This window comes from Ciconia boyciana, chromosome 1 (genome assembly GCF_034638445.1).
Source record: "Ciconia boyciana chromosome 1, ASM3463844v1, whole genome shotgun sequence".
In the NCBI taxonomy this organism is placed as follows: Eukaryota; Metazoa; Chordata; class Aves; order Ciconiiformes; family Ciconiidae; genus Ciconia; species Ciconia boyciana.
The window spans coordinates 81,255,002-81,278,553 of record NC_132934.1 but is presented as its reverse complement, the minus strand read 5'-3'; the positions used below and the strand labels follow the sequence as shown (position 1 = coordinate 81,278,553).

The 23,552-nt window shown below is 52.7% G+C and overlaps 1 protein-coding gene and 2 long non-coding RNA genes across 3 annotated transcripts; 1 reads left to right on the top strand and 2 right to left on the bottom strand.

The window, feature by feature from the left end:
* Positions 1-653: 653 nt before the first annotated feature.
* Positions 654-2,906, bottom strand: LOC140658463 (uncharacterized). The gene is made up of 3 exons (XR_012044742.1): positions 2,740-2,906; positions 1,866-2,059; positions 654-779 (listed from the first exon to the last, which is right to left on the bottom strand). It is a non-coding gene; the product is annotated as an uncharacterized lncRNA (long non-coding RNA).
* A 3,015-nt stretch (positions 2,907-5,921) lies between these two features.
* CDKN1B (cyclin dependent kinase inhibitor 1B) lies at positions 5,922-9,883 on the bottom strand. Its single transcript, XM_072876892.1, has 3 exons — positions 8,914-9,883; positions 8,187-8,317; positions 5,922-6,828 (listed from the first exon to the last, which is right to left on the bottom strand). The coding sequence occupies exons 1-2, from the start codon at positions 9,386-9,388 to the stop codon at positions 8,196-8,198; spliced, it is 597 nt and encodes a 198-aa protein (XP_072732993.1). The 5' UTR covers positions 9,389-9,883; the 3' UTR covers positions 5,922-6,828; positions 8,187-8,195.
* On the top strand, positions 6,889-22,935 carry LOC140658453 (uncharacterized). Its single transcript, XR_012044741.1, has 3 exons — positions 6,889-7,625; positions 19,376-19,437; positions 22,361-22,935. It is a non-coding gene; the product is annotated as an uncharacterized lncRNA (long non-coding RNA).
* Positions 22,936-23,552: the final 617 nt, after the last annotated feature.

Here is a 23,552-nt window from a genome sequence, read left to right as displayed (position 1 = left end):
ACCGGTGTCACCAGCAGCGGCAGCCCACCACATAACGTGTTAGCTGCAGCTGCAACACGCCCTTCTCCAAAACCCAGAGCCAGAGAACGCACCCCAGAGCCCTTGGAGGTGACCTCCATGGGATCCTCTAGCACCTCAACAGCAAACAAACTGCTTGTGCCCTTTGCTTGTGGAGAACCAGCAGATTAGCAAGGTTTATTAAGACAGGGAGGGTGCACACAGCCAGGCCCAGTTGGGGAACAGGGGGGAGTCCAGAGGGGTTACCCCAAACCCTGCTCCCCAGTGATGGCAGAGTGTGGCAGCAGTGGGGAACGGGCAGGAGGCAGAGCTGTCCCCTCTCCAGTGACAACGCACAGGGCAACCGCACTCCACTGATGCACAGCTGCAGCCCTGGTTTGGGGGGGTGGGGGGGGAGGCAAAAAGAAAAGCAAACCAGCTGTATCTGTTTAACTCGAGTACATCTCAATTGGAGACAGACATACGTGAACATGTGTCTGCTCCCTGAGAAAGAAGGCGAGTTCAGTTAGATCACATCTTGACTGCGGATTAGGCCTAGACAAGCTGAAGGTGCCCTGCAAAAGGAAAGCCACTTTGGGAAGCATGCTGGCTGCAGGACAACAGCTCTCTATTTCACCCTGGTCCTCTCCACTCATCCATTCCTTTGAAGCTATCATGCTTCCATGCTGCTTCTCCTGTGCAGGGAGCTGCAGGCCATAAACCCTCTGAGGCCGGGATGCTGTTCACGTGCTGCAGCGGCAGCTCGGGGCTGGAAGCTGACCCTGTAACAAGTGACAAAGGTCCCTGTCTATCACAGAGCACCGGGCAATGGGAGACCTGCGAGCAGGTCAGCTCCCAACTTTGTTTTCACCTCAGCAATATTTTCTGTCCACGTTGCTAGACTCAGACTTTTTCCTTTTGCTTTCGTCTCCCCAGGAGACGCCCAGGCACCTCGCCACATCTGGGCTGCTGCCCCTCTGCCACCACGCCCAAGGACCAGGGGGAAGATGCCGAGAGAGGAGCGGGGGCAGAGCTCTGCAGCAAGCAGAGCCCCTTCACCTGTCATTTATTAGTGCTTGTTTTGCATGGCTGGTAACCTTCTTTAGGGGGATTTTTGTAGCTGCTGTCAGTTTTGGTTTGTTTTCTTCAGGCAGAAGCAGGTGAAGAGTGGATAGTCGGATGCTGGTTTATTTTCAGGCGGCTGCACGTTTTATATTATGATATATTATTATACTACTTTTATATTTATTATTATTAATTTTCTATTATAGGAAAAGACACATTTGCTTGCCTTTTAAGTAAAGTGAATTAAGAACTTTTTTCTTTTAGGAAAAAGAAAAAAAGAAAAGAAGAAAAACAGAGAAGAAAACCACTTTTCCCTCTACTTTTTGCCTAATTTTGAGTCTTGCGATGACTGATGTGGGCAAGGCAGAAAGCAGGCAGGGAGAGGAAAGGCACACGAGCTCCCTGGACGGAGGAGATGGCCGAGCCGGGGTGAAACACGGCAAACCGCAAGTGCAGATACTACCCGCCCAGTGTGAAAAATGCCTTTTTTCAGCTCAGTAAGTAAATGAAACATCAGAGGTGGGGGGGGGGGGGGGAATCTATATTAAAAACAAACAGAAAGTCTTCAAAGTTTTTCCAGTAAAATCAAGGCAGAAAAGATCTCATTTGGGGACAGAGCAAAACAATTCATACAGTATAATCTAATGATTTTACTGCAGATCAGACATTTTGTTAAAGCCATTATACTGTGAACATTTTCTTTTGGTGAGGATTTTAAAAAAAGAAGTAACAAGAAAAAAATATTAGATTACTTTTTAAAAGAAAAGTAATTTTAAAATAAAAAGTTGAAAATAACAAAATACCATAAGCAGATGTTGAAACAAAACACATTGAACTTTTCTGAAGTGGAACGTTTTCTTTTGCAAACGATGAAATTCAGCATTTCTTCAGGTTTTTTCAGCTGAAGGTACTCAGACGGACAGATGGGTACGGATGCTGGGAAACTTCATTTTCCAGTTAATTTCCGCTTTTGGGGAAGAGTAGCCCGGTCCCGCATCTGAAAAGCGGTGGGTGTTAATACCGACTTTAAGGACACATCGTCAGTACTTTCTCTTCCAGCCAAACGTCTCGGGTGAAAAATGGTCAGACCCACACCCAAAACATTCCCACTAAGGACCGGGTCGTACCCCTCTCCCCTGGCACGGGAATACACAGCCTTAGGTAAGGGAAGGCAAACCCTTTTCTGCAGCAGGCCCTGTGCGCAGCCCAGCCTGCGCCCCGCGTGTCCCGCATCCCCAGGGGGCTGTCCCCTTTCCCCGCGGGAAGCCGAGCTGCCGACGTGAATGAAGGACGAGCGGGAGGAAATCAATCTGGAACTTTAAAACTCGCGAAGCAGCAAAGCGGGGGCTGCCCCGGGAGCACCTGCGGGTTTGCCCGGCTGCCCCCACCCCTGGCACCCACAGCCGGTGGGGCCCTGCAGCCGCCCCCGTGCCTGGATTGACACCAGCGCGCCAGGCCCACGCAGCCCCAGGACGTGTCCCGGGCCGCCGCCCCCGCCCCCCAGGGACGGGCCACGACCTCTCCCCCATCCCGCTCCCCGCGTGGCACAGGGGGACACGGGGGCCAAAGGGCGCGGTCCCCGCGTCGCTGCGCTGGACGCCCCCTGGGGCCGTGCCCCAGCCCAGCCCCACAGCCCCCCGCGAGTGGGAGGGACCCGCTCCCCTGCCTGCTCCTCACCGCGGCACCGCGCCGCCGCGCACGCGGGTGTGGACGGGGTGCGCGCGTGTGTGCGTGCAGGTATGTGTGCGCGCGGGGCGGTGCGCGCCTGCCTGCGCACGTCCGCGCGGCGGGAGAGCGCCTCCGCCCCTGCGCGTGAGGGCGGAGTCCTCGCGCCAGCGGGCCGGGGGTGGGGGTGGGGTGGGTGCGCGCGTGCAAGCGTGCGCACATCGGCGTGGACGTGTGACCGGGGGCGGGAGGGATGGGGAGAGAGAGGGAGGGAGGGAGGGAGGCTCCGCGCGCGCTCCCGCCGCTGCCCGCGCGCGCCCGCGGGGCGGCCGCGCCTATTGCATCAGTCGGGGCGGGCCCCGCCGTGCAGCGCCGGGGCGGGGCGCGGCCCAACCCACGCGAGCCGTTCGCCGCGCACAAAGTGCGGCCGCCCCCCCCGGCCCCCCCTTTCTTCCCGTCCCCGCCGGGCCCGGGGAGCGGCGCCAGGCAGGGGGAAGCAGCGAGGCAAGGTTGCCTCCAGCCGCCCGAGGAGGAAACGCTGCGACGAGGAGGAGGAGGAGGAGGAAGAGGGGGGGGAATAAAATTTAAAAAATTCATCCCGCCGCGCAGGCCGGAGGCCCGGCCCGGCCCAGCCCCGCGCCCAGCGCCACCTTAAATCTCCCCCACGGCCGCGGCGCTGCGGGCCGCTTCACCCCGCGGCGGCTCGCCGGGCTGCGCCGACGCCAGGCCCCGCCGTAACAACGAGCCCCGAGCCCGGGGGGGTGGGTAACCCGCCCCCCTACCGCCCCGGGGAAGGGGGCGCGGGGCGGGTTTGAGCGTGCCCCCCCTTTCGTTCTCTCTCTGCTGCCGGCTCCGCGCATCCCCCCGGGGATCACCCGGGGGAGGAGGCGGGGAGCTGCGGGGGGGGCGGCCGGCGCCGCTCCCCGGGGGGGGCGCGATCGCGGCGGGTGCGGCCCCAGGTGAAAGCGGCCGGCGGCTGGGGCGGCCCTCGCCGGCAGAGCGAGGTGAAAAGCCCCATCGGCCGCGAAATAAATAAAAATAAATAAATAATAACGTGGTTGATTTTGCAGCCGCTCTCGCGGGGCGGGGGGGTGAGAGGGCAAATCCAAACCCTACACGGCAGAGCGGCAGGCTGGACCCCGGCCGCCGCCCTCGCTCCCCCCTGCCCCGGCCCGGGAGCTCCAGCGCCGGCACTGACCTTGCCCCGGCCGCCCCCCTCTCCCCGGACGGCTTCCCCCGCTCCCTTCCCACGTCCCCCCGCCCGGCGGCGGCTGCACAAGGGGAGGTTTCGCCTGCGCCGGCGGCGGGGATAGGCCGGCTCGGGGAGGCGCCGCTGTTTATTTTCCATCATGATCACTTTGTTCGTGCTGGAAAAAGAACTATTTTTTTTTTCTTTTTTTTAATTTTCGCGAGGGTTTTCCACGTTTACCGGCCTCAATTGCGCACACCTCCCGCACCCCCCACACCCCCCATGGGGCGGCCTGGAGTCAAACTGGGGGAGGGGGGGCTGGATACCGGAGCGCACTGGGGGAGGGCGGAGGGCAGGGTGTTCAGCGATCCTTTGCAGCCGGAGGAGGAAAAGTCCATTGCAAACAGTGGCCGTGCCCGTTCACTCTCCTCGGCCCCGGGACAAGCCCGGGGTGCCATCTGCCCGAGTCGGGGGGGCCGAGATTGAGGCGGGGGGGGTGGGGGTCGCTCCCCTTTCCCCGTCTCTCCCCAGCGCAAGGCCAGCACAACCCCGTGTTTTCGGGGAGGTTTCAGAGGGAGGGCGAACCCAGGCGCGGCCGGGATAAACAACAGGATCGCGTTGCACCGGGGAAGGGGGGCAGCACCCGGGGAGCGCTGGGTGAGACTCGGACAGGGTTGTGTGTGTCCCCCCCTCCGCCCCCGTTTTATGCATTTACGTGTTTATTTATTTCTCGTAAGCCCCAGGGATGAAAACCCTTCTCCTCCGCATCGCCCCGGGTAGGGGGGGTGCCGGAGGGCAGCGGGGAGCGGCTCGGGGGGGACGCCCGCACCTTGCCGGCCGAGGGCGGCGGCAGCGGCCCCAGGGCGCGGCGATGGGGAGGCTGCGGGGCCGGGCAGCCCCCCCCGGCTCTCCGCAGCACGGGGACCCGCGCCTCCCCCGAGGCCATCCCCTCTCTCCGCCGCGACCGACCCCCGCGCATCCCCGCCCGGCTGCTGCCCCGCGGGGCGGGGGGATAGGGCGGCGGCGGTGCGGTCCCTCCCGGGACCCCGGTGGCGGGGCGGGCGGGGCGGGGGGAGGCCGCTGCCGCGCCGGTGCCTGCACCAGCATCTGCTGGGACAGGGGTGTGCGAGGCGCCATCTTTGTTAGCAATAAACGCTGTCGTGGGAGAAGATACGCCGGGTTTCCATGCAAAGCCGTCGGGTGGGGGGAAAGTTACCGCCACCTTCCCCGAGCAGCCCCCGGGAGGGGGGAACCCGGAGATTTGGTTGCTCTCTGGTCCAGAACTGGCAGCGGTCCGGCCCGGGAAGCTGCTAATTTGGTCTCGGGTTTCAAGCCTTACGAATCAAACGACCAAGTGCGAGAAATACCTCGAGCTACGTGTTTTTCTCCAAAAAAAAAAAAAAAAAAAAAAAAAAAGTTGTGACAGAGGAAATTCCACTCTTTTGCATTAAGAGGGCACGTTATTCCCAATTATCACAGAGGAGAAATGATAGCGTGGCACTAAGGGTGAAGAGCGCGAGCAGCATTCCTTACTTTCACCTGCACGAGACAGGAAGAGATACCCGAAGGAAACTTGCTGTTATTTCTTGAAGGAGCCTTATTTCCTCCTGTGCCAGGCTGAGGGAGGTTGAAACACACACTAATGAAGAACATATTTCTTATATATGGCAGTTTTCTTTATTGATTGCTTGATGTGAAACAATATCAATCTGGATTTTTTTTTTCCCACACATTACAAAAAAAAAAATATTAAATTGGCTCAGTCTGCAATCCTTTAAGCACAGACATATTAATTATCAGAAAAAGGAAAAAAAAAAACCAACAAAAAAAACCAAACAAAAAAACCACCTAAAAAGTCTACCAAATAGAGCATTTACAAATGCACAAAAACATGCCACTTTGGCTTTATGGGGAAAAATATTGTCTTCTAGATTAAAAAAAAAATCTTTTAACATAAATAAGTTAGTATAATTTCTCAGTGTCTTTACAGAGTTATGTACACAGGTACACTTCAAACTTTTTTTTTTATTTTTACATACAGGTACACAGGCAATGTAGAAATACTGTTTAAAGATGTAGTATCCCTTTTTCCTCACGCACAAACACTTCGGGAAGTGGGTCAGATCAGAAAACAACAATATTCAAGATTCAGAGCAAAAGCCCTCCAGATTAAAAAAAAACAACCCCAAACCCAGGAAATCAGGCAATGTAACAACAGGATGATTTTACACGACTTTTACAGGCATTCAAATCTGCTCTATGAGTTTGAGGTCGGGGGGGGGGGGGGGGAACTTTTGCTACTAAATAACGGAATCATCATAGCTCCCACCTCTTCAGCTTAATGCAGTAGGAAGAAATTTCACAAGCGGCCTGTAATAATCTGCTCTGAGCAGGGTTACCACGATGGTACATTAAAAAAAAAGAAAAAAAAAAAGGAGAAAACCACGGCAGACCCACTTAAAGGGACAATACATCTTTAAGTAATGAAAAACCTACACTGCTTCTCTTCATACATTTCTTTGCTTGCTAGATTGTGAAAGCAAGTTCCAAGCAGTCACCCTCTTCCACTCCCTCCCCCCTCCCAAACAAGGTTTATGTGCTACATAAGGTAAAAACTATATACACAGGTAGTACAATGAAGCAAATAAGGAGACACCTAATTGCACAATGCTACATCCGATGCTTTTAGAGGCAGGTCTTTTAAGAGTGCCTAAAATTTTAGTGTTATTGTTTGCCTTTTTTGTTGCTGTTGTTTTTGTGTTTTTTTGCTGTTGTTTTTTCAGTGCTTGTACAGGACCTCCATCCCACGGAGATCGGCGATATGTATTTTCGTTTCCACTACAACTTTACATCTTCCTCGCTTCATCGTCCCCCGCCGCGCCCGATGAACGAGGACACGCACATCCTCCGCTCTGCAACGGGGAGGGCAAGACGGGGCGGGAGGGAGGGAGGGAGAAAGCCATCAGAAAACGTCCAAAAGAAACGCGATCCCCGGCGCAACCGGCTCCAACCCACACCGCATCCCCGGGGCGGGCAGGCCCTTGCCCGGGCGGGGCCCCGCCGCCGCCCGCGCCCCGCCGGGGCCGCCCCGCACGCCCGGGGCCGCGCTGCCGGCACCCCTGCCAGCCAGCCCTAGGCCCGTTGTACCCCTCGGCGGGGAAAAGGGGGGAGGCGGGACCCCTCCTCTCCCGCCCGCGGCTCGGCCCGCTCCCGCCCTCCGGCCGGCGGCCCCCCCAGCCGGAGAAGCGGGCGGCAGCACCGGCATTTGCATGGCCAGGCGGGCCAATGTGCTCCTCCACGGCTCACCCCTGCGGGACTAATTTGTTGCAACTTCTGCTTTACAGCTTAATCTCTCTCTGCACAATCGCAAATCGTGTTTGTAAACCTCGCTCCTAACCTCGGCTCCGAAACCGCCGGCGCAATTTACCAGCTCCCTCCGCCCCAGCCCTCGTCTTGAAACAAAACAACAACAAGAAGGAGGGGGGGGGAAGCACAACCCAGCTTCTATTAACCCGCTCTCTTCCCTTTGCCAGCGTCTAAAGCCAAACCAAAACAACCAGGAGGGAAAAAAAAAAAAAAAAAAAAGAAGAAAAAACCAACCCTGCCTAGCTCGGTTTTTAAAGAAAGCGCCCGGATTCCCCTTAGACCCAACCAGTTATTTCTCCCGGGATGGGAGGTCGCCGCGACGTGCGACGGCAGCGCTGACATTGTAAGTGAAAAAGCATCGGGGAGGGGGGAACGACGACACGGGAAGCCCCCCGAAATCCCTCGTCATCTGACATCACGCGCCAGCCGCGTTTGAAACTCCGTTCCTCCACCCGCGCGGTCCTTGGGAAAGGGCCCTCCCTGCCGCCGGTACCGGTACCGGAGGGAGAGAGGGAGGGAGGGAGGGAAGGCAGGGTCGGTGCCACCGCGGCCGGGGCTCCCGCCGCCGCCGCCCCAGCCCCTGCCCCGGCCCCGGCCCCGGCCCCGGCCCCAGCCCCAGCCCCTGCCCCGGCCCCGGCCCCAGGCCGGGGGACGCGGCGGAGCCGGCGCTGCGCTTCGCCCTTGTTTTGTTCTTTTCCAGCCCTGCGCGTCCCACCCCCACCCTGCACCACACACCCACCCCCGGCGCTCGGGGAAAGCCACCCTCCCTCGGAGAAAAGACCCCGCAGCGAGCCCTGAGGGGCCCGAAGCCCCCGTCCGCCCCTCTTACAGAAGCAGGATACACCTCGGCCACCCTTTCTTTCCCTTATTTGCATCCTAATGCCAGACCCTACAGGGAACCTACCTAAACGGTTTACGTTTGACGTCTTCTTGGGCTTGATTTCTTGGGTGTTTGCTCCACTGAACTGGCACTGGGGGAGTCTTCTGAAACCTCTTCTTCTGTTGTGTTGGCTCTTTTATTTTGAGGAGAGGAATCTAGGAGGGGAAAATTAAAAACAAGGGGGGGAGGGAGAGTGATATTAAAATATTTTCCTTCCAGATGTCTGCTCGGCATCCATGGGGGGTAGATGGGGCCGGGGGGGGGAGGGGGGGGGAGAGTATTCCCGGATCCCCATGTCAGCTATCGGCTACGTGAAAGCGAGCAGGGGGAGGGGAGATGGGCTTCTCGCTAGGCAAGAGATCCAAGTTTCCTGTTTTCGGCTAAAATCCCTCTCCGTCCTTTGCTTCTCGTAAGCGTTATGAACCTCCTCCCACCTGGGCAGGAGGCCGGGTCCCCGCAGCGGGGCGGCGAAGGGACGGGGGACACGATCCGCGTCTAAGGGCTTTTCCTTGCACATCATCTACCGGCTCCCATTTAACGCGGGACCCCCCGGGACTGCGAACAGCACCTGGGCTTTTTTAGGCGAAAGGAGGCGGGGGGAGGGGGGGGGTACACCGAGCCGGTGCCCAGCGGGGAACAGCCCACCGCGGTCAGGCCACGCGTGTCCCGGGCGAAGGGGCCGAGAGCCCCGGCGCTGAGAGCAGCAGGGCAGGCGGAGAAAAGCGCTGCCGCTTTCCCCAGGGTACGTTACCATCGGTGGCAGGTCTTTTCCTCTGCCCAGTGCACTGCTCTGCAAAGTCCGTCTGATTTTCAGAAACATCAGTCTTTTGATCTACACAGTGAGTGTCCTCTGAGATTCCCTGAGAGCCGACAAAAACCACGGTTTGGCAATTCCCGTTTACATCCAAGCTCTGGCGGCCGGCGGACTTGCAGACGGCTTTCAGTAGCCGGGGGGGTCTGAAGTAGAAGTCGGGCGAGCTCCCCTTCTCCACGGCTTGCCACTCGTACCTGCCTTCCAGCGGCTTGTGATTCTGGAAATCGAAATTCCACTTCCTCTGGCATGCCTCCTCCATCTCCTGGCGGTGCTTCTTCAAGTCCCTGTTTAACTCTTCGTGATTCACCGGCCCGAAGAGGTTCCTGCAAGCTGACGGCTTCGGGTACTCCGACTGCCTGGCTTCCATGCGCTCCAGGGTAGGGCTCCCATTAGAAATACGGACGTTTGACATCTCCCCCCACCCCCTTTCTTCTGGCGGCGCTTGTTTTGCTGGCTGCTTTCCCCCCCCAGCCGCCGCCGCCGCCGCCTCCTCTCCGCCTTTTATTTCTCGGCGCTCGGCGGCTTTGCTCCGCGCCTCCTCTCCGCGCTGCCCCGCTCTCCGGCCCCGCCTCGGCCCCGCTCGCCCTCGGCCCGCGGAGAAGGGGCGAGGAGGCGCCCTCGCATAAGCGCCGGCCCGGGGGTGAGCCCCGAGAGCCGCCGCCGCCGCCGCCGGGGAGCCGCGGGCGGGTGGAGGAGCGCTGCGCGGGGGGAGCGCGCAGGCGGCGAGCGGCGCTGCCCTCCGCGGCCCCGGCTCCGCGCTGCCCCGCCGCTGGCGGTGATGCCCCCGCCGCTCGCACCGCCGCCGCTGCGTAGTAAAAGCGAGACGGAAAAAAAACAAGGGGAGACGAGCCCTTTTCTCGGTTGCCCAATATGGCGATTGAAGGGAGGCTGACGAAGAAGAAAATGATTGACAGGACGAGTCTATTTAAACAGCCCGGCCGAGCCATTGGTTACGGCGGCGGGCGCCGCCCCGTCGGCCCGGCCCTACCTCGCCGCCGCCGGCGGCTCTAAAGGTGGCACCGGCCGGGCCGGGCCGGGCTGGGCCGGGCTGCCGCCCCTCCGAGCCGAGCCGAGCCGAGCCGAGCCGAGCCGAGCCGAGCCGAGCCGAGCCCCGCCGCGGGGGACGGGGAGCGGGAGCGATGGAGGCGAGAGGAGCGGGAAGGCACCGCGCCCCCCGCTCGCCGCCTCCCGCCGCAAAGCCCGGGCCCCGCGGGATTTGTGCCCACCACCCCCCCAAAAAACCCACCCCAGCCTGTTGCTTGCCCGAGAGGCCTGAGTAATGGTGGCGGCTGGTTACATTCTTGGCTCATTCCTGTGACAGGAGTCTCCCACCGCTCTGATTTTCCCGGGTTGGGCTCTGGCGATGCAGCCCCCCGAGGTCCGGGGCAAGCTCGGGGCTAGCGGGGGGGCTGTCCCCCCAGGACATGCAGGGGAGACCGGCACCCTGGCCCCATGGCACCTCGGCCCCACTGGCTGCAGAGCCAGGCTGGTGGCTCCCAGAGGAGGGGAGGGTCACCTCTTGCTGCCTTCTCAGCAGAGAAAGGACTAGATGAAGAAATGGCTCTAAAAAAACCTCTGCAGGGATTCCACATCTCAGTAAGCAGGGGAAAGAAAACAAAAGCATTCAGTTTTGTCCTGTTTGTGTGCTCAGAAGATTAGATGAGCCAAGAGTCACAGCCAGGGATTTTCTAAGCAACTTCCTCGGATAGCCACAGCAGGTACGGTGGAGATAACAGCCAACACCGTGTCCTCCTCTCTACCCTCCTTGTCTCCAGCCCCTTCCACAGCCATCTTCCCTCACTAGGCAGGGCAGCCCCCTCAATGTGTTGCAGGACACTGCGGGTGCTCTCAGGTGCTGAAGGTTTTGACTTTTCCAGGGGCCTAGATCCAGGGCCTAAATCTTTGGAGGGCTCAAGGCTCTTCACACCAATCCAACTGCCCAGGTCTCCTCTGCAGGGAGAACAATCCTCTCCAAATTTTGCGCCTGGGGGGGCGCACCAGTGACAAGCTATCTCAACGAGGCAGGGGTCAACACAACTGGGTTTAACTGGCTGAGAGAAGAGTCAACCGATTTGGCTTTGAAGACATGAGCTTTTACCCTGTGCCATACTTGTACACGCAGACTCACTCTGGTTTGGGGTATACAGTTTTGATGGGCCACCGAAACCGTCACTGCAGTTGCTCTTGTGAACTGATACGTGGAACTCTGCACATACTGGAGAGGGGACAAAACCATTACACAGCGCTCAAGCCCAGGCCACAGCAGTCTGCTTGCCTTCATCAGCCCTGAGGTAGTAGCCCCCAGCCTCTGCTCACACAACTTACACCACTCACACTGCTCACACCACCCCAGTAATCTCAGTTATCGCCAGACCCAAGTTCAAAAAAATGATGTGCGCAGGCGAAAAAAAGAAAAATACAAATCACACCACCCCAGTAATCTCAGTTATCACCAGACCCAAGTTCAAAAAAATGATGTGCGCAGGCAAAAAAAAGAAAAATACAAATGAGATTGGTTTAGAAACCACAAGGTTGAAATAAAATATTAGCCATGTTATTTTTATTTGTTTGCCGGGTTTTTCAGCACTCAGAAGTTGTTTTCCAGCTCCTCTCAGCAACCACAAGTTCTAGCAATTCACTTACAGAAAATTAAAGCTGACATTCTTATGTCTGCAGGAGCTGAGACTTTTTTTAAAGTTGCAAGTCCATGATAAAACTGCGTCAGCTGGCAAAGCGGGGCCTATTCATCTGCTTTATTTGCAGGATTTCATCTTCGTTTCTCCAGGCTTTCCTGTGTTTGAGTTCCATAGCCACCAGCAAGGAAGTGCCATTTCAAACTTCTCTTCACTTTCTCTGTCAGGTGTGGGACACTTGGCTTGTTTTGTTGCTCTGCACAAGAGAGTCGTTGTAGGCTAAGAAAGTGATTTGCAAAATAGGTCCTGAAGATGCCCAGAGCTCACCCTGCCTCCTGGTAACCTGCTGAATGTCCCACCGGTGACTGCTTAGATGAGGAGTTCCCAGTCTCTGCTCCCTGGGAGTCACTGCTTATCTCCCGAGCCCACAAAAGAAAGGCAAACCCCTTGTCAGTAGGATTATGACGTTCTACCAGAGTAGAAACACATACCAGGGGGGAAAAAAAGGAGGGGGGGTGTCCAAATATTGGAAAAGACCATGTGCCCCACAGCTAAACAACCAGGAACATGACTGCAGCAGAAAAGAGCACTGATTTCTCTACAGCCTTTGGAAAAGAAGCAACAAGTTACTGTAGGACAAGAACCTTCCCTTTTTTTGGTTGTTGTTCTTTATACCTGCCCTAGCACAAGGGCCTGGGACTAACCCCCTGGATGCTGTAGAAGTATATTGAGAAGGAATAATTAAAGCTGGGGGGGGTGGGAGCATCCGCATCCCTGGAGCATCCGCAGCATCCACAGCCGCGGGGACCGAGCGAGACCCCCGAGCGCGGGGGTCTCGCTCGGTCCCCGCGGCCTTTTCGGCTCCCCCCCCCACCCCCCCATCCCTGCGGTGAGGTCTCGGCAATCCACCTTAAATGGCTGCGGCTGCAAAGGAGAAAAAAACTGTGTCTGCAGCGACCTTGCCATGATCTAAAGTGTTTTGTTTACAGTCAGGCACCCCCGATGGCTGCAGCAAATCGTGAGAGAGGCAGGCGCCCGCCCGTAGTAGCAGCGAAGCGTGAAAAAAAAAAAAAAATTAAAAAAAATACAAAAAAAAAAAAAGAGAGCTCTGGAGTAAGGGATCTGGAAAGATCAGAGCGCCATCGTCTTGCAAAAGAAAGGCACAGCAGCCGCGCTGCGGAGGGAAGGCGGTGCGCGGGTTTGCGCGGCCGCGCAGCGGGGGTGGGGATGGGGGTTGGAGCTCTGAGATTCACCACCACCACCCCCCAAAGCCCTTGCTTGCAACTAGCCAGTTTTTCCTCTCTCTGTTGCCGCTGCAGACGCAGCCAGTCGAAGATCGGAAGAGAGGATTAGAGAGAGAAAGGAAAACAAACAGCACGAAAAACCCCCAGACCCCCAACCAAAACTTGGAGGAGTGAACCAGGAAGGAGGGAGGAGTGTGGATAGGGAGGTCTGTGCGAGGAATGTCCTGGCTCCTCTAACAGCCTCTGAACACGCTGTCCCCTCTCTTTCCCAGTACCCTGCTCCTCTCTCTTGTTTGGGCTTTTCCACTGGCAGAGCTGCTCGCTGTTTTTCTTTCCTCCAGAACCGCTTAGGCAAGCTTCCTGTCCTCATTTTGGCCACCCTCCTTCCCCAGCACTTTATAAGGTTGTCAAGTGAACCAGCAAAGCACATCTGAACCGTACACATAAAGGGGCTGGGTCGTTCGGGTTTTTCAATATTCCCTTGCAAATAGCGGGGAAATTGGGAATAATACCTGAGCTGCCCCACAGGATGCATCTTCCAGAGTTGAGGATGAAGGAGGCAGGGACACGGCGTGACCCATTTGGGAGTCGGAGGCCTGAGAAGTTTGCTTCTCGCACACCTCGGCTGTTAGTGAGCTGGTGCTGTTTCCCCCCACCTCCAGTTTTTCAGGTAAAACGCTAATTTTCTCAAGAGGTGTGGGGGGAGGCCGCCATGAGATTTGAGGCGCAGGCCCTGAGAATTCACCTGAGTGCACTGGGGTATTCATAACGTGTTTAACAGGAGCCCTTCCCTTCTGGGCAGGATTAGGGCCCAGGGAGGTTCAGCAAGCAGAGGCCACCAGGGAGGAGAGAGGCCTGTGCCATTTTAGCTCAGAAAGGCCCTGGGACCTGATCCAGCAGTGCCCAGCGCCGAGGAGATGCCAGCCCCCCTCTGCCTGGTCGCTGCAGGGCAGGGTGCAGCAGCCCAGCAGGCAGCAAGCCCCTCGCTGCAGGCAGGAGGGCCCGGCGCAGGCAGGAGGCAGGTGGCTGCCCACGCCGCGGGGAGAGGGTACAGCCAAGCGGAGTTTAAGACCTTTTGCTCGTTTGATGTAAACTCTAGAGGGAGCCTAAGGACAGAGAGCAGGCCAGCGCCAGGACCCGGCCGCCCTCCTGACAGCATCCCCCCCGCCCCGGGCTGCCCCCCCAGGCAGGGTCCCTGCTCTCAGCCCTGCTGCCCTGCACTTTCGGGGGGCTCTGCTCTCTGTTTCTCTTGCTGCAGGTGGAGAGCAGTTGTGCCTGGGGATGTGGGCCCCGTCACACACCTGCAGAAGCCTTGGATGGGAGCAGGGTGCGAGGACCGCTTTCAGGGGATTTTGAGCCCTTGAGAGGGTGCTGGCTGGGGGTACAGCTTAGGGGTGTCCTTAATGGGATTTGCTTCAAAAAGCAGGTAATCTGTCAGAACTGACTTCTCTTCACTAGTGCAAGGGGTTGGACCATCTCACCGTGCCATAGGGCAGGTTATGAAATCAGTTATGTCTGTGGAAGATGCAGGTGAAATTATTAGCACTCAGAGTTACTCATTCTTCTCTCTCTGGAGCTCTCTGCTTGTCACCACCCTTCCCTTGACTTGCTAAAGGAGCAGTCCTTCTAAACGACCCTGACTATCTCAGGGAAGAATCTCCTGGTATAGTTCAGACCACTTTTTTTTCATTTTGTCTGAAGTGCAAAATGAGAGAGAGCTTAAACTGCTCTTGAAGCAGGTGAGGCTCGGAGTGTCCTACAGCCAGCAGCGATCCACCCTTCTGGGTAATCAACTCTTCCATTTTCCCGCTGGGGAAAAGGAAGAGGATGTTCATATGCAGTCCCAAAAAATAAACACACATGCATACACACATACTTGTGTTGAGCTATCCCAGCAAACAACACTATTGTGGAGATGGGGCTTAAACCAGTAAAACGATTACTTGCTGTAAACTGGCCTAGTTTCCCCAAACAAAACACACCATATGACCAAGAGCATTTTCAGGCCAGTATCACTCCATCTGTGTAAGACTTCCCATTTAATACATCACATATCCCTTTCCACTTCGTTAGAATAGCACATTTTTGACATGAGGGTCTTAACTAGAGGCTTCTCGTGGCAGCTAAACAGTCTTCCTTTCCTTTCCTTTCCTTTCCTTTCCTTTCCTTTCCTTTCCTTTCCTTTCCTTTCCTTTCCTTTCCTTTCCTTTCCTTTCCTTTCCTTTCCTTTCCTTTCCTTTCCTTTCCTTTCCTTTCCTTTCCTTTCCTTTCCTTTCCTTTCCTTCCCTTCCCTTCCCTTCCCTTCCCTTCCCTTCCCTTCCCTTCCCTTCCCTTCCCTTCCCTTCCCCCTTCCCTTCCCCCTTCCCTTCCCCCTTCCCTTCCCTTCCCCTCTCCCTCTCCCTCTCCCTCTCCCTCTCCCTCTCCCTCTCCCTCTCCCTCTCCCTCCCTCTCTCCCTCTCCCTCTCCCTCCCTCTCCCTCTCCCTCTCCCTCTCCCTCTCCCTCTCCCTTTCCCTTTCCCTTTCCCTTTCCCTTTCCCTTTCCCTTTCCCTTTCCCTTTCCCTTTCCCTTTCCCTTTCCTTCCCCAGTCACAATGCAAACCATATAAAATATTTTCAGGTACAAATAAATTGGACAAAACCCTCTAGTTCACTGTTCGGTTGACCTTCACGGTAAAAGGAAAGGTCCTTGCCTTGGTGGCAGCGGTACCTCAGGCTGAAGACAAGCCCCGCTCAGGCGAAATACTCCAGGGAGCTCCAGCTCCAGGAGTGCACCTCTGCACAGACCCCGTAAAGCATCCAACAACACTTTACCCCCTCCCCAGGGTACGGTGAGGATTAACTGCTTCGTGTTTGTAAAGTCTACTGAGTATAGAAAGTGCGATGCAAGGGCTAAGTAGTAATAATAATGATGAGCTATTATTGTTACTATGAGATTAAACAGTTCTCCAGCCACTTGCGCCACAACCTATGCCTTTAAGAAAGTTTCTCAACAGATTAATTATATTCAGTGGAAATTAGTTCTTCTGTTTTTCTACAAAGCCTAAAGTGAACCTTTCTGGGAAGGGGATGATTTTTTTGTAGCAATGTTTTCTCAAGTACAATTCTTTAGGTTCCCAAGTGATGACACATTGTACAGCAACGCTCTTGGCACAAGATGTTCATCTGTGAGAAGGGACACTGGCCCCATTTCTTAAAGCCATTCATTAAATAAAAACACCCTATGTCATATGTTATGTTCTTCTGAAATGTTTAAAGTTTTTAGTGCATGAAATCATATGGTGCCTGGATTTTTTTTTTTCCAGAATGCAGCACTAACCTCTAACTCAGTTACTGAACATTGTTGGAAGAGCTTGTTATTTTTCGTTAGTGTTGTGTTTTGTTTTCATTTGGTAGGATCCCAACTTTATGCAATAGGCTTTTTCAGAAATACAGAACTATGTAAATGTGATGCTTACAACTGACCACAAAGAGGCCGCTCACCAAAAAAATAACCCAACACAAAAACATCTGCATCTGTAACAATTTTAGGCATTCTGGGTGCCATTTACATGAGAATCTAGCCCAGCCTTTTTTTTTTTACCTTTTTCTTTTTCTTTTTTTTCCCCCCAATGGTCTATATTAATTGCCTTAGGATCAAGAGGTCTACAAACATCTTCCTTATATAAACAGAGGAACTGGTCTGGCTACTTTCTAAACCCTTTAAGGGAGATGACCCATCTCACATAGCAAAATGATGGCATTAAGTAACTGATCACTATCGGGGCTTGAGATCTGAGTTCTGGTTCTGGCTTCCCTGGGTCATGTTATGCACACTGCTGCAACTCTTGGCACCTACATTTCTCCCCTCATGCTTTTCCTATCTGTTTAGACTTTAAGCTGTTGGAAACACTCTGTTTGTACAGTACCGGGTACAGTGGGACTTCAATCTCAGTCAAGGTCTCTAGGTGTCAGGGTAATTACAAATATAACAGTACCCATTACATTTCAAGCTTACCGCATCTTGTTCGTGTTAATCAAGCCAGCAAGGGAATTGTACAGCTCCAGGATGCAAAAGCCAGGGCATTAACCTACAGTAACGTGATGTTATTACAGAGAAAAATTGAAAGTGGATTCTGCAAGCATCTGGCAACAAGAAAATCGTTATGAGGTAGGTGACAGACATTTCAAGACAAAAGAAACCCTGTCATCCCAGTGACCCCACACTGGAACCAAACACAGTCTTTTGGGGGATACCACTTAGGAAAAAAAAAAACAACCCAAGAACTGTCTCTAAGTTGATCTTCTCATAAGCAACCTGCGTATCAGGTTCAAAAGGATACACCCCTTTCCTCAGCCCTTAAGAATTTGCAGGCCAGTTGCCAGTAGCCAAACTTACAACTCCTTGCTCCTCCCCAGAAGTGCTCTACCACCGTCCATCCCCACCAGTGGTGGTCCTGCCAGGGCAAGAGCCTGCTGAGCCTAATTACCAACGGGCTGCCATCAGTGCTCCTAACCCCATTCATGGCCCATCTAAATCAGCCATGCCTAAAATAGTAGAGTAAGCTGGCAAGCCAAAAGGTAAAAATTATTTCACTGAAGCCAGTCTATTGCAAAATGCACTGAGGCCATTATTTCAGTTGCTTATGAGAAAGATGGAAAAAGAGAGCCCTTGTATTTACCAGCATGTGTTCTGGGTTTCCCTTAGAAGGAGTTAAACATTTCTCGGAGCAGAGGCCTAATCTGCCGTGTTTTTTGACTCTAACAAGCTGCCTGGTTACTCCCTTCATTCTGGCTGCCAGCAGCTAAACTGGGACATCTATGAAAAGACAAATACCTGAAAGCATCACTTCAAAGGATTTCTCACCTTGTTATCTGTAGTTTGAAAGGCTTTTTGAGAACAACTTCCACTCAAAATGTTAGCAAAGGACAAAGTTAGCATTGCAAATATTGTAGTTTATATTTAATAGCTTACTTGAATGACAACGACAAAACATAGCTGATACTATGAGAGGCCCAGGCAATTCTTTTCTGCTGTTGCCCCCCACCTCAAGTCTGCAACAGGCAGGTGGGAAATCACAGAAGCAACAAAAGCTATGGTCTGACTCAATAACTGCTCTTCGGATCTTTATAACGAAGTCCTAAAATAAGTTCTTCTGTTCCTGGTGGTCTCCAGTACTTGCAAGCCATGTGCAACTTCTCAGAACTCCTTTGCCCTTCCAAAACAACCCAAACTACTAAAAACTAATCCAAGCCCTCATACGGCCTTGTGGGTGCCTGAACACTTTTTGAGCCTACAGCACCCCACCATTTCAAGAGAGCCTTAAGAACCTGAGAGCAGGCAAAGCTTCTCAGGCCAGTGGGGAGCCCTTTCTAACTTGCTCCTTGCAAGTCTTCAGAGCAAACTATTAGACCTTGTTAGACCCTTCCTTCGGGTTGCCTCACTTTGCTGTGGTTGGTTTGCTCAGCCTCAGAGTTAGAAACAAAAACCCCAACTCTCAGCACTCAGCAATCAAAAGAGGCTAGTCAGCCACCCACCAGGCCAAATTAAGCCTGCTGAGAACTCAGGGCCAACTCCTCAAAGGCATTCAGGTGTCTAAATACCTTTGAAAACCTGACTCTAATGCTCTAGAAGATGGCTGGCAATAAGCTTTCTCAGGGTGCCTGGTGGGAAGGTGGAGGTTGGGCTCTAATGAGTACATGGCTCTGAGGGTGCGAGGTCGCTTCAGGGTTTTAATAATGCTGAGGTTTCCAAAAGAATAAGTGTTGGGGTTCTTTTTAATGTCTTCTGCTTTTTGAGACTTCCTCCTTATCCACAGGTACCAGGAACTCCTTCTACTGCAAAGGAAAGATTCAAAACTCCCTAGCAGTAGCATGGATTCAGGACCACAAGCTTTAAGACAAAAAACTAATCGTCACAGCAAAATAGTAAGAAGTGCTCACACTGGGAACCAAGGTCCACTTTGGCTACACAAGTGAAGGGCTGACTTCAGCCCTGAACATATAAACTGGAGAAGCATTTGGGAAGATTTTACAAAGCCAAACTAGCTTTGGTTCAAAGCTGCCAGAGTCCTATTTTCGAGAGTGACTTTAGCACTAGGGCACCTCAACTTCATTACAATTGTGTAGACTTCCAAGGCCACGTTCTCAATAACAATTACAGCAAGATCATGTAGCTACATCATTTTTCTGCCTGTGAAAATTGTTTTGATTTAATTGAATTGATTTTAGGTTGGTACTACCCCTTCTGTGGATGCTCCTAACAACATTTTACAATAGCCATTTATTTCTTCTTTCAAATTGTTTATTTTTGCAAGGGTGATTTAGTGGAATCTTTCAGTGAGAACAGCAGTATCTACTACGGCTTTCTGGTCTCCCTGCAAATTATTGGTAGAAAAAGCTGATGATAATGCTAATAAACTGTTTTTCTTTTGTACATTCAAATATCGGGCATCTGTAGCTTGGACCCCAGGGGCTGGTTATTTCTGAACAATTTTACAGAGTTTGTATTTAATTAATAAGTAATTTGATTCTTTTCCTTTTCAGCTTCTAACAAGCGATAACAGCCTATACTTCAGAAAGTCAAGTACGATGCTTTCTTTTCCCCAGTAAGTACTTAGCTCTAGGCTTGGAAAAGGGCCAGAGCACACAGGGACACTGTTCCACAGTAACATTTTGTACCTTATTAGAAAAAATACCAACAACAACAGCCGACTCTCACATGAAATAAAATGTCTTTCTTTTCCTCCTCCCCTTAACACACAAATATTTGTTTATTCATTATACTTTCAGTATAAATGCCTGCACACATACACATTCACACTGGATTTTTCTGCTGAACAAATGATGTGTTAAGATGTCTTGTATTATTTTTATGAATTTAGTTTGGCTTACATCAAGCTACTATGAGAGATCCCCCATCTCAAGGTCTCTGGGGCAAGGGGTTTCTGGGTGGTTGATGGTTGGGATTACTTCAGTTTGGGGGTGCTTCTCTTCAAAAAATCTGTGGAAACCCATCGCTTTTAAGGTGTCTCATATTGGGCACCTTAAAGCTGAGAGACTGCTAAGTCACTCTGGAAAATATTGGCCTGGAAGACTTCACCCATCTGTGCAAATACACCACAATCCAATTAAATGGGCAGACTTCGCAATTATTTGCAGATTTCCACAACCTGGCAGCAGCAAGCAGATACAGCCTATATTGCATAAGCGAGTTCTCGCAAGCCAGCATGCCCCACAGCCTGACAGAGCTCCCCAAAAACCTGGAGGAGAAGGGGATGGCAAGGTGTGGTCTGAAGATGGGCAAGCACTGCTCCTCAGTTTCAGGGGGGCTGCAAAGGGATGGTCTCCAGCCCCAAAAGCCTGGCAGCCCACAGCTGAGCTCCTGGCCCTGGCCCTGGCAGGGCATGGTTAAACATTACAATTTGCTGCACGATCCCCTTCACAACTTCACTACAATGTCACAAAGCTGATTTAAGAGGTTTCCGCCCTTTGCCACCCTTGACCACTCATTCCCACCTCAACTTTAAGCCAGGGCTTTAAAATGAAACTGGAAAGTAAGACAAGAAAAAAAAAAAGATTGTGGGGGAGGAATAATACAGATGATTTTGCAGCTCTGCTGTAAACAGTTGCACTTTCACAACCGAGGAAGAGGGAAACGGAGGCCAAAAACTGGTCTTTCCTAAGGAAGGAAATAAGATACTGAACTCAGGAGCAGCCCCAGGACTATTTCCCCAACTTGTCCCAGTGTACAGCCGTGCTAATGCTTGCGATAGCAAAGGGGAAAGAGGGTTTGGAGAAGAGGGAAGGCAAGCGGGATGATTTCCATGGCAGTGCCCCATCAGAGTGTTTGTAGGGTCCCAGTTCCCGCTGTTGGACAGACCGAGGTACTCAAAGGCTCACAAGTACTTACAGTACTTAGAGTACTCAAAGATACTTTAAATTCAAAGAAGCAGGATGTTTGCCCCTAACAGCTGATTTGAAACAAATCACATTAGTTCAAGCTTCAGGCTAACTTCTTAAGAGCTAGGCCTAACTTCAGGCTAACTTCTTAAAAGCTAGGCCTAAGCTATTAAAAAAAACAAAGCCAAAACTCTTAGGATCTGCTTCAGTGTTATATTTTCTCCACCATCTCCATTTCCAGCTGTGCATTTTCACCCTGATTTCACCTTCCCCCTCAATGGAGCGGATGCTGCTGTTCGGCAAGCTGCGGTTTGAGCTAGGTCACTGAAGTGCCCCAGCTTAAATTAGCAATAAAGGAGGGATAGAGAGGGGGTTTTTAATACCCAGTGTAGCTCCCAGGTCTGGTGCACAGCACAACCCCACCAACAACTGTGTTGGCAGGACCCATAGATGGTAGAGCAGGGGAAGGCACCGACTCTTTTGGCCACTGTAGCATCCACGCGTGGCCCTAGGTGCCCAGCTCCAGAGGGGATTCTCAGTCCCCGACTGGCCTCGATGGCTCCCTGCCCCACAGACTGCGTTGCAGACAGCGGTCAAGCTGGTATTTCCATGCAACACGAGAGGGAGATACCCCAAAGCAGATGAGATGTTTTCACTAGCTGCGAGGCTGCTGGATCCACGATGTGGGTGGACGTGTAAGGAGGAGGTCTGCTGAAGCCAGCACTCTGAGCAAGGATCCAGCTAGGTAATTAGTAGGAAAGGTTGCGATGAAAAGCTCCGCCGCTCTCAAGGCCTGCGATAGCCACCACCCTTGGCTGCTTCAGGCTCTCCTGGAAAGCATGAAACTGCAACAAACACCAAGCTCTGCGCAAGCCTCAAAACCCACTGGAGGAGGAGATGAGGGAGGTGAAACCTCTCTACACTGCGGTAGCCAACCTGTTCGGGGTACCCAGCTCGGTCAGGTGAGCCTGTGCCATTTCGGCAGCCGGCTCTGGGCTGCAGGGGAGATAGATGCTTATTTCCCCTCAAGACCCATAGCCATGAAGGTGCCCAAACTCTTCCTTTCCAGAAATAAGGAGGAATTAATCCTTTCAAATCACAGCTGTATCCTCTCCCACAGCACAGAGCTCATACAGCACCCCCATTTCAGCTCCCACCCGCACCTCACCCAACAAGCTCTCCTGGGTCACCCAGCCTGGGCCTTCCTCATAGTCTTTTGGGGTTGTTTCATGTTCAGGGCCTGAAATTTAGGTACTTTTAAAACGGATATAAATGTTATTAATTCTCTCTATTTCTTTGTTTCCATATTTAATTATGTCACACAAAATGAAAACATTTCACCAGAGGAGAACTAACAGACTCTAAGATAAGCAGTTCAGTAGTCTTGTCTGAACCTCCATTTAAAAATGGATTCAAGGAGGATGATGTTCTACCCATGTGGTGTAGGCATCTCCATAGAAACAAGAGAGAAAATGGTCAAGAAACGGAATGAAAAAGCAGAAAAGTTAAAACAAATAGCTCCTAGAGCATCCTTCTCTACTTGGTTTACACAGCTAAGGCTTTTAATCTGAAGGCTGGAGTTTGTCTCGATTACTGCTGATACACCTCCTTTTCTTCTTATTCCTGTAGAGTATCTTCTTGCCAGCTCCTGCATCACTTTCTGGGAATAAGCTGAACTCTTCTGGCAAGCAAAATATCTCATAGTTTGTCAGCTAACAGCCCATGGAGGTGCAATTAGCGTTGGCTCATCATTTCTGGGGCACTTTCCAGGATTTTCCATTGTGACAATCACAATGGCCACAGAGGACAGGATTCAAGTCACCTAATTTTAGCTGCCTAATAATGGATTGCGAGTCTAAACTACTCACTTCCCCAGAAAATGGAGCACCATCGGAGGACAAGTCATCCCTCTTCCCTTGGACATCAACTCAGGATAGCTGAATCACCCTCTGGATATGCCTGTGTCTGTTCACTGCCTACAGAGAGTACCTATATGTCTCGTTCAGACGGGATGCGAACTTCTAGTCAGTCAAAGTTAAGCAAGTTGAGTCCTACCCATAGTGCTGGCATCTCCCCATGGTTTCCATTTGCAACAGTGCTGTAACAGATGCTGAGAATACATTAAATGCTTTCCTAATGTCACATTCCCATGTCTGCAATCATGGTAATTGCCTTAGTGAAGTTTTGCAATTGCAAACGAGCAGGAAGCCATCTGCAAAGGAATCTGTCTATTAAGATGTGGCCCCTACACTGAAAGTGCTTGAAAAGCCCCAGCACATTTCTTGGGCTGAAGATAAAAAAAATAAAGGTCAGACTCCTGCAGCAATATGGAAAGTATCCAGAATGCACTCCAGTGATCCAAGGAATAGACTGACTTTTGCTTCAGGACTGTGCTAATTAAATACTGCTAACTACATCTGAATAGAATTAAATCTAATTTAAGGCCCTTTCTGAGCTCCAGGGCAATGTAGGATTGTCCTAAAAAAAGAAATTACCGACTGCTGACAACAGGTGTCAGCAACAGAAGCGGCTGAACCAGCACTGAATGTGAATTAGCTGCAAGTGTAGACAAGGACAAACTAAGTTCAGCACTGTTTCTGCAGCCACGATGAAGACCTCACTGGAAGCATGGAGGAACATGGGGAGCAGAACAGATATGAACCAGAACAGTCCCGAGTACAGCTACCCTTGTCAATGCGTGCAGATAACCAGTGCAGCTCTAATTTTTGTGGTGTAGATAACGTTTGTTTTAGCACCACACATGCCAAAAGTACCTTAGGTTCCTAGAGGAGTTCTTGGGTGGCAGCCAAGGGGAATATTT

Excerpts from the sequence above, each read along its gene's own strand:
- CDKN1B (XM_072876892.1), bottom strand. The coding sequence starts at position 9,388 with ATGTCAAACGTCCGTATTTCTAATGGGAGCCCTACCCTGGAGCGCATG. Across the intron at positions 8,318-8,913 it reads GAAAAGACCTGCCACCGATG|ATTCCTCTCCTCAAAATAAA; the intron begins GTAACGTACCCT and ends TTCCCCTCCTAG.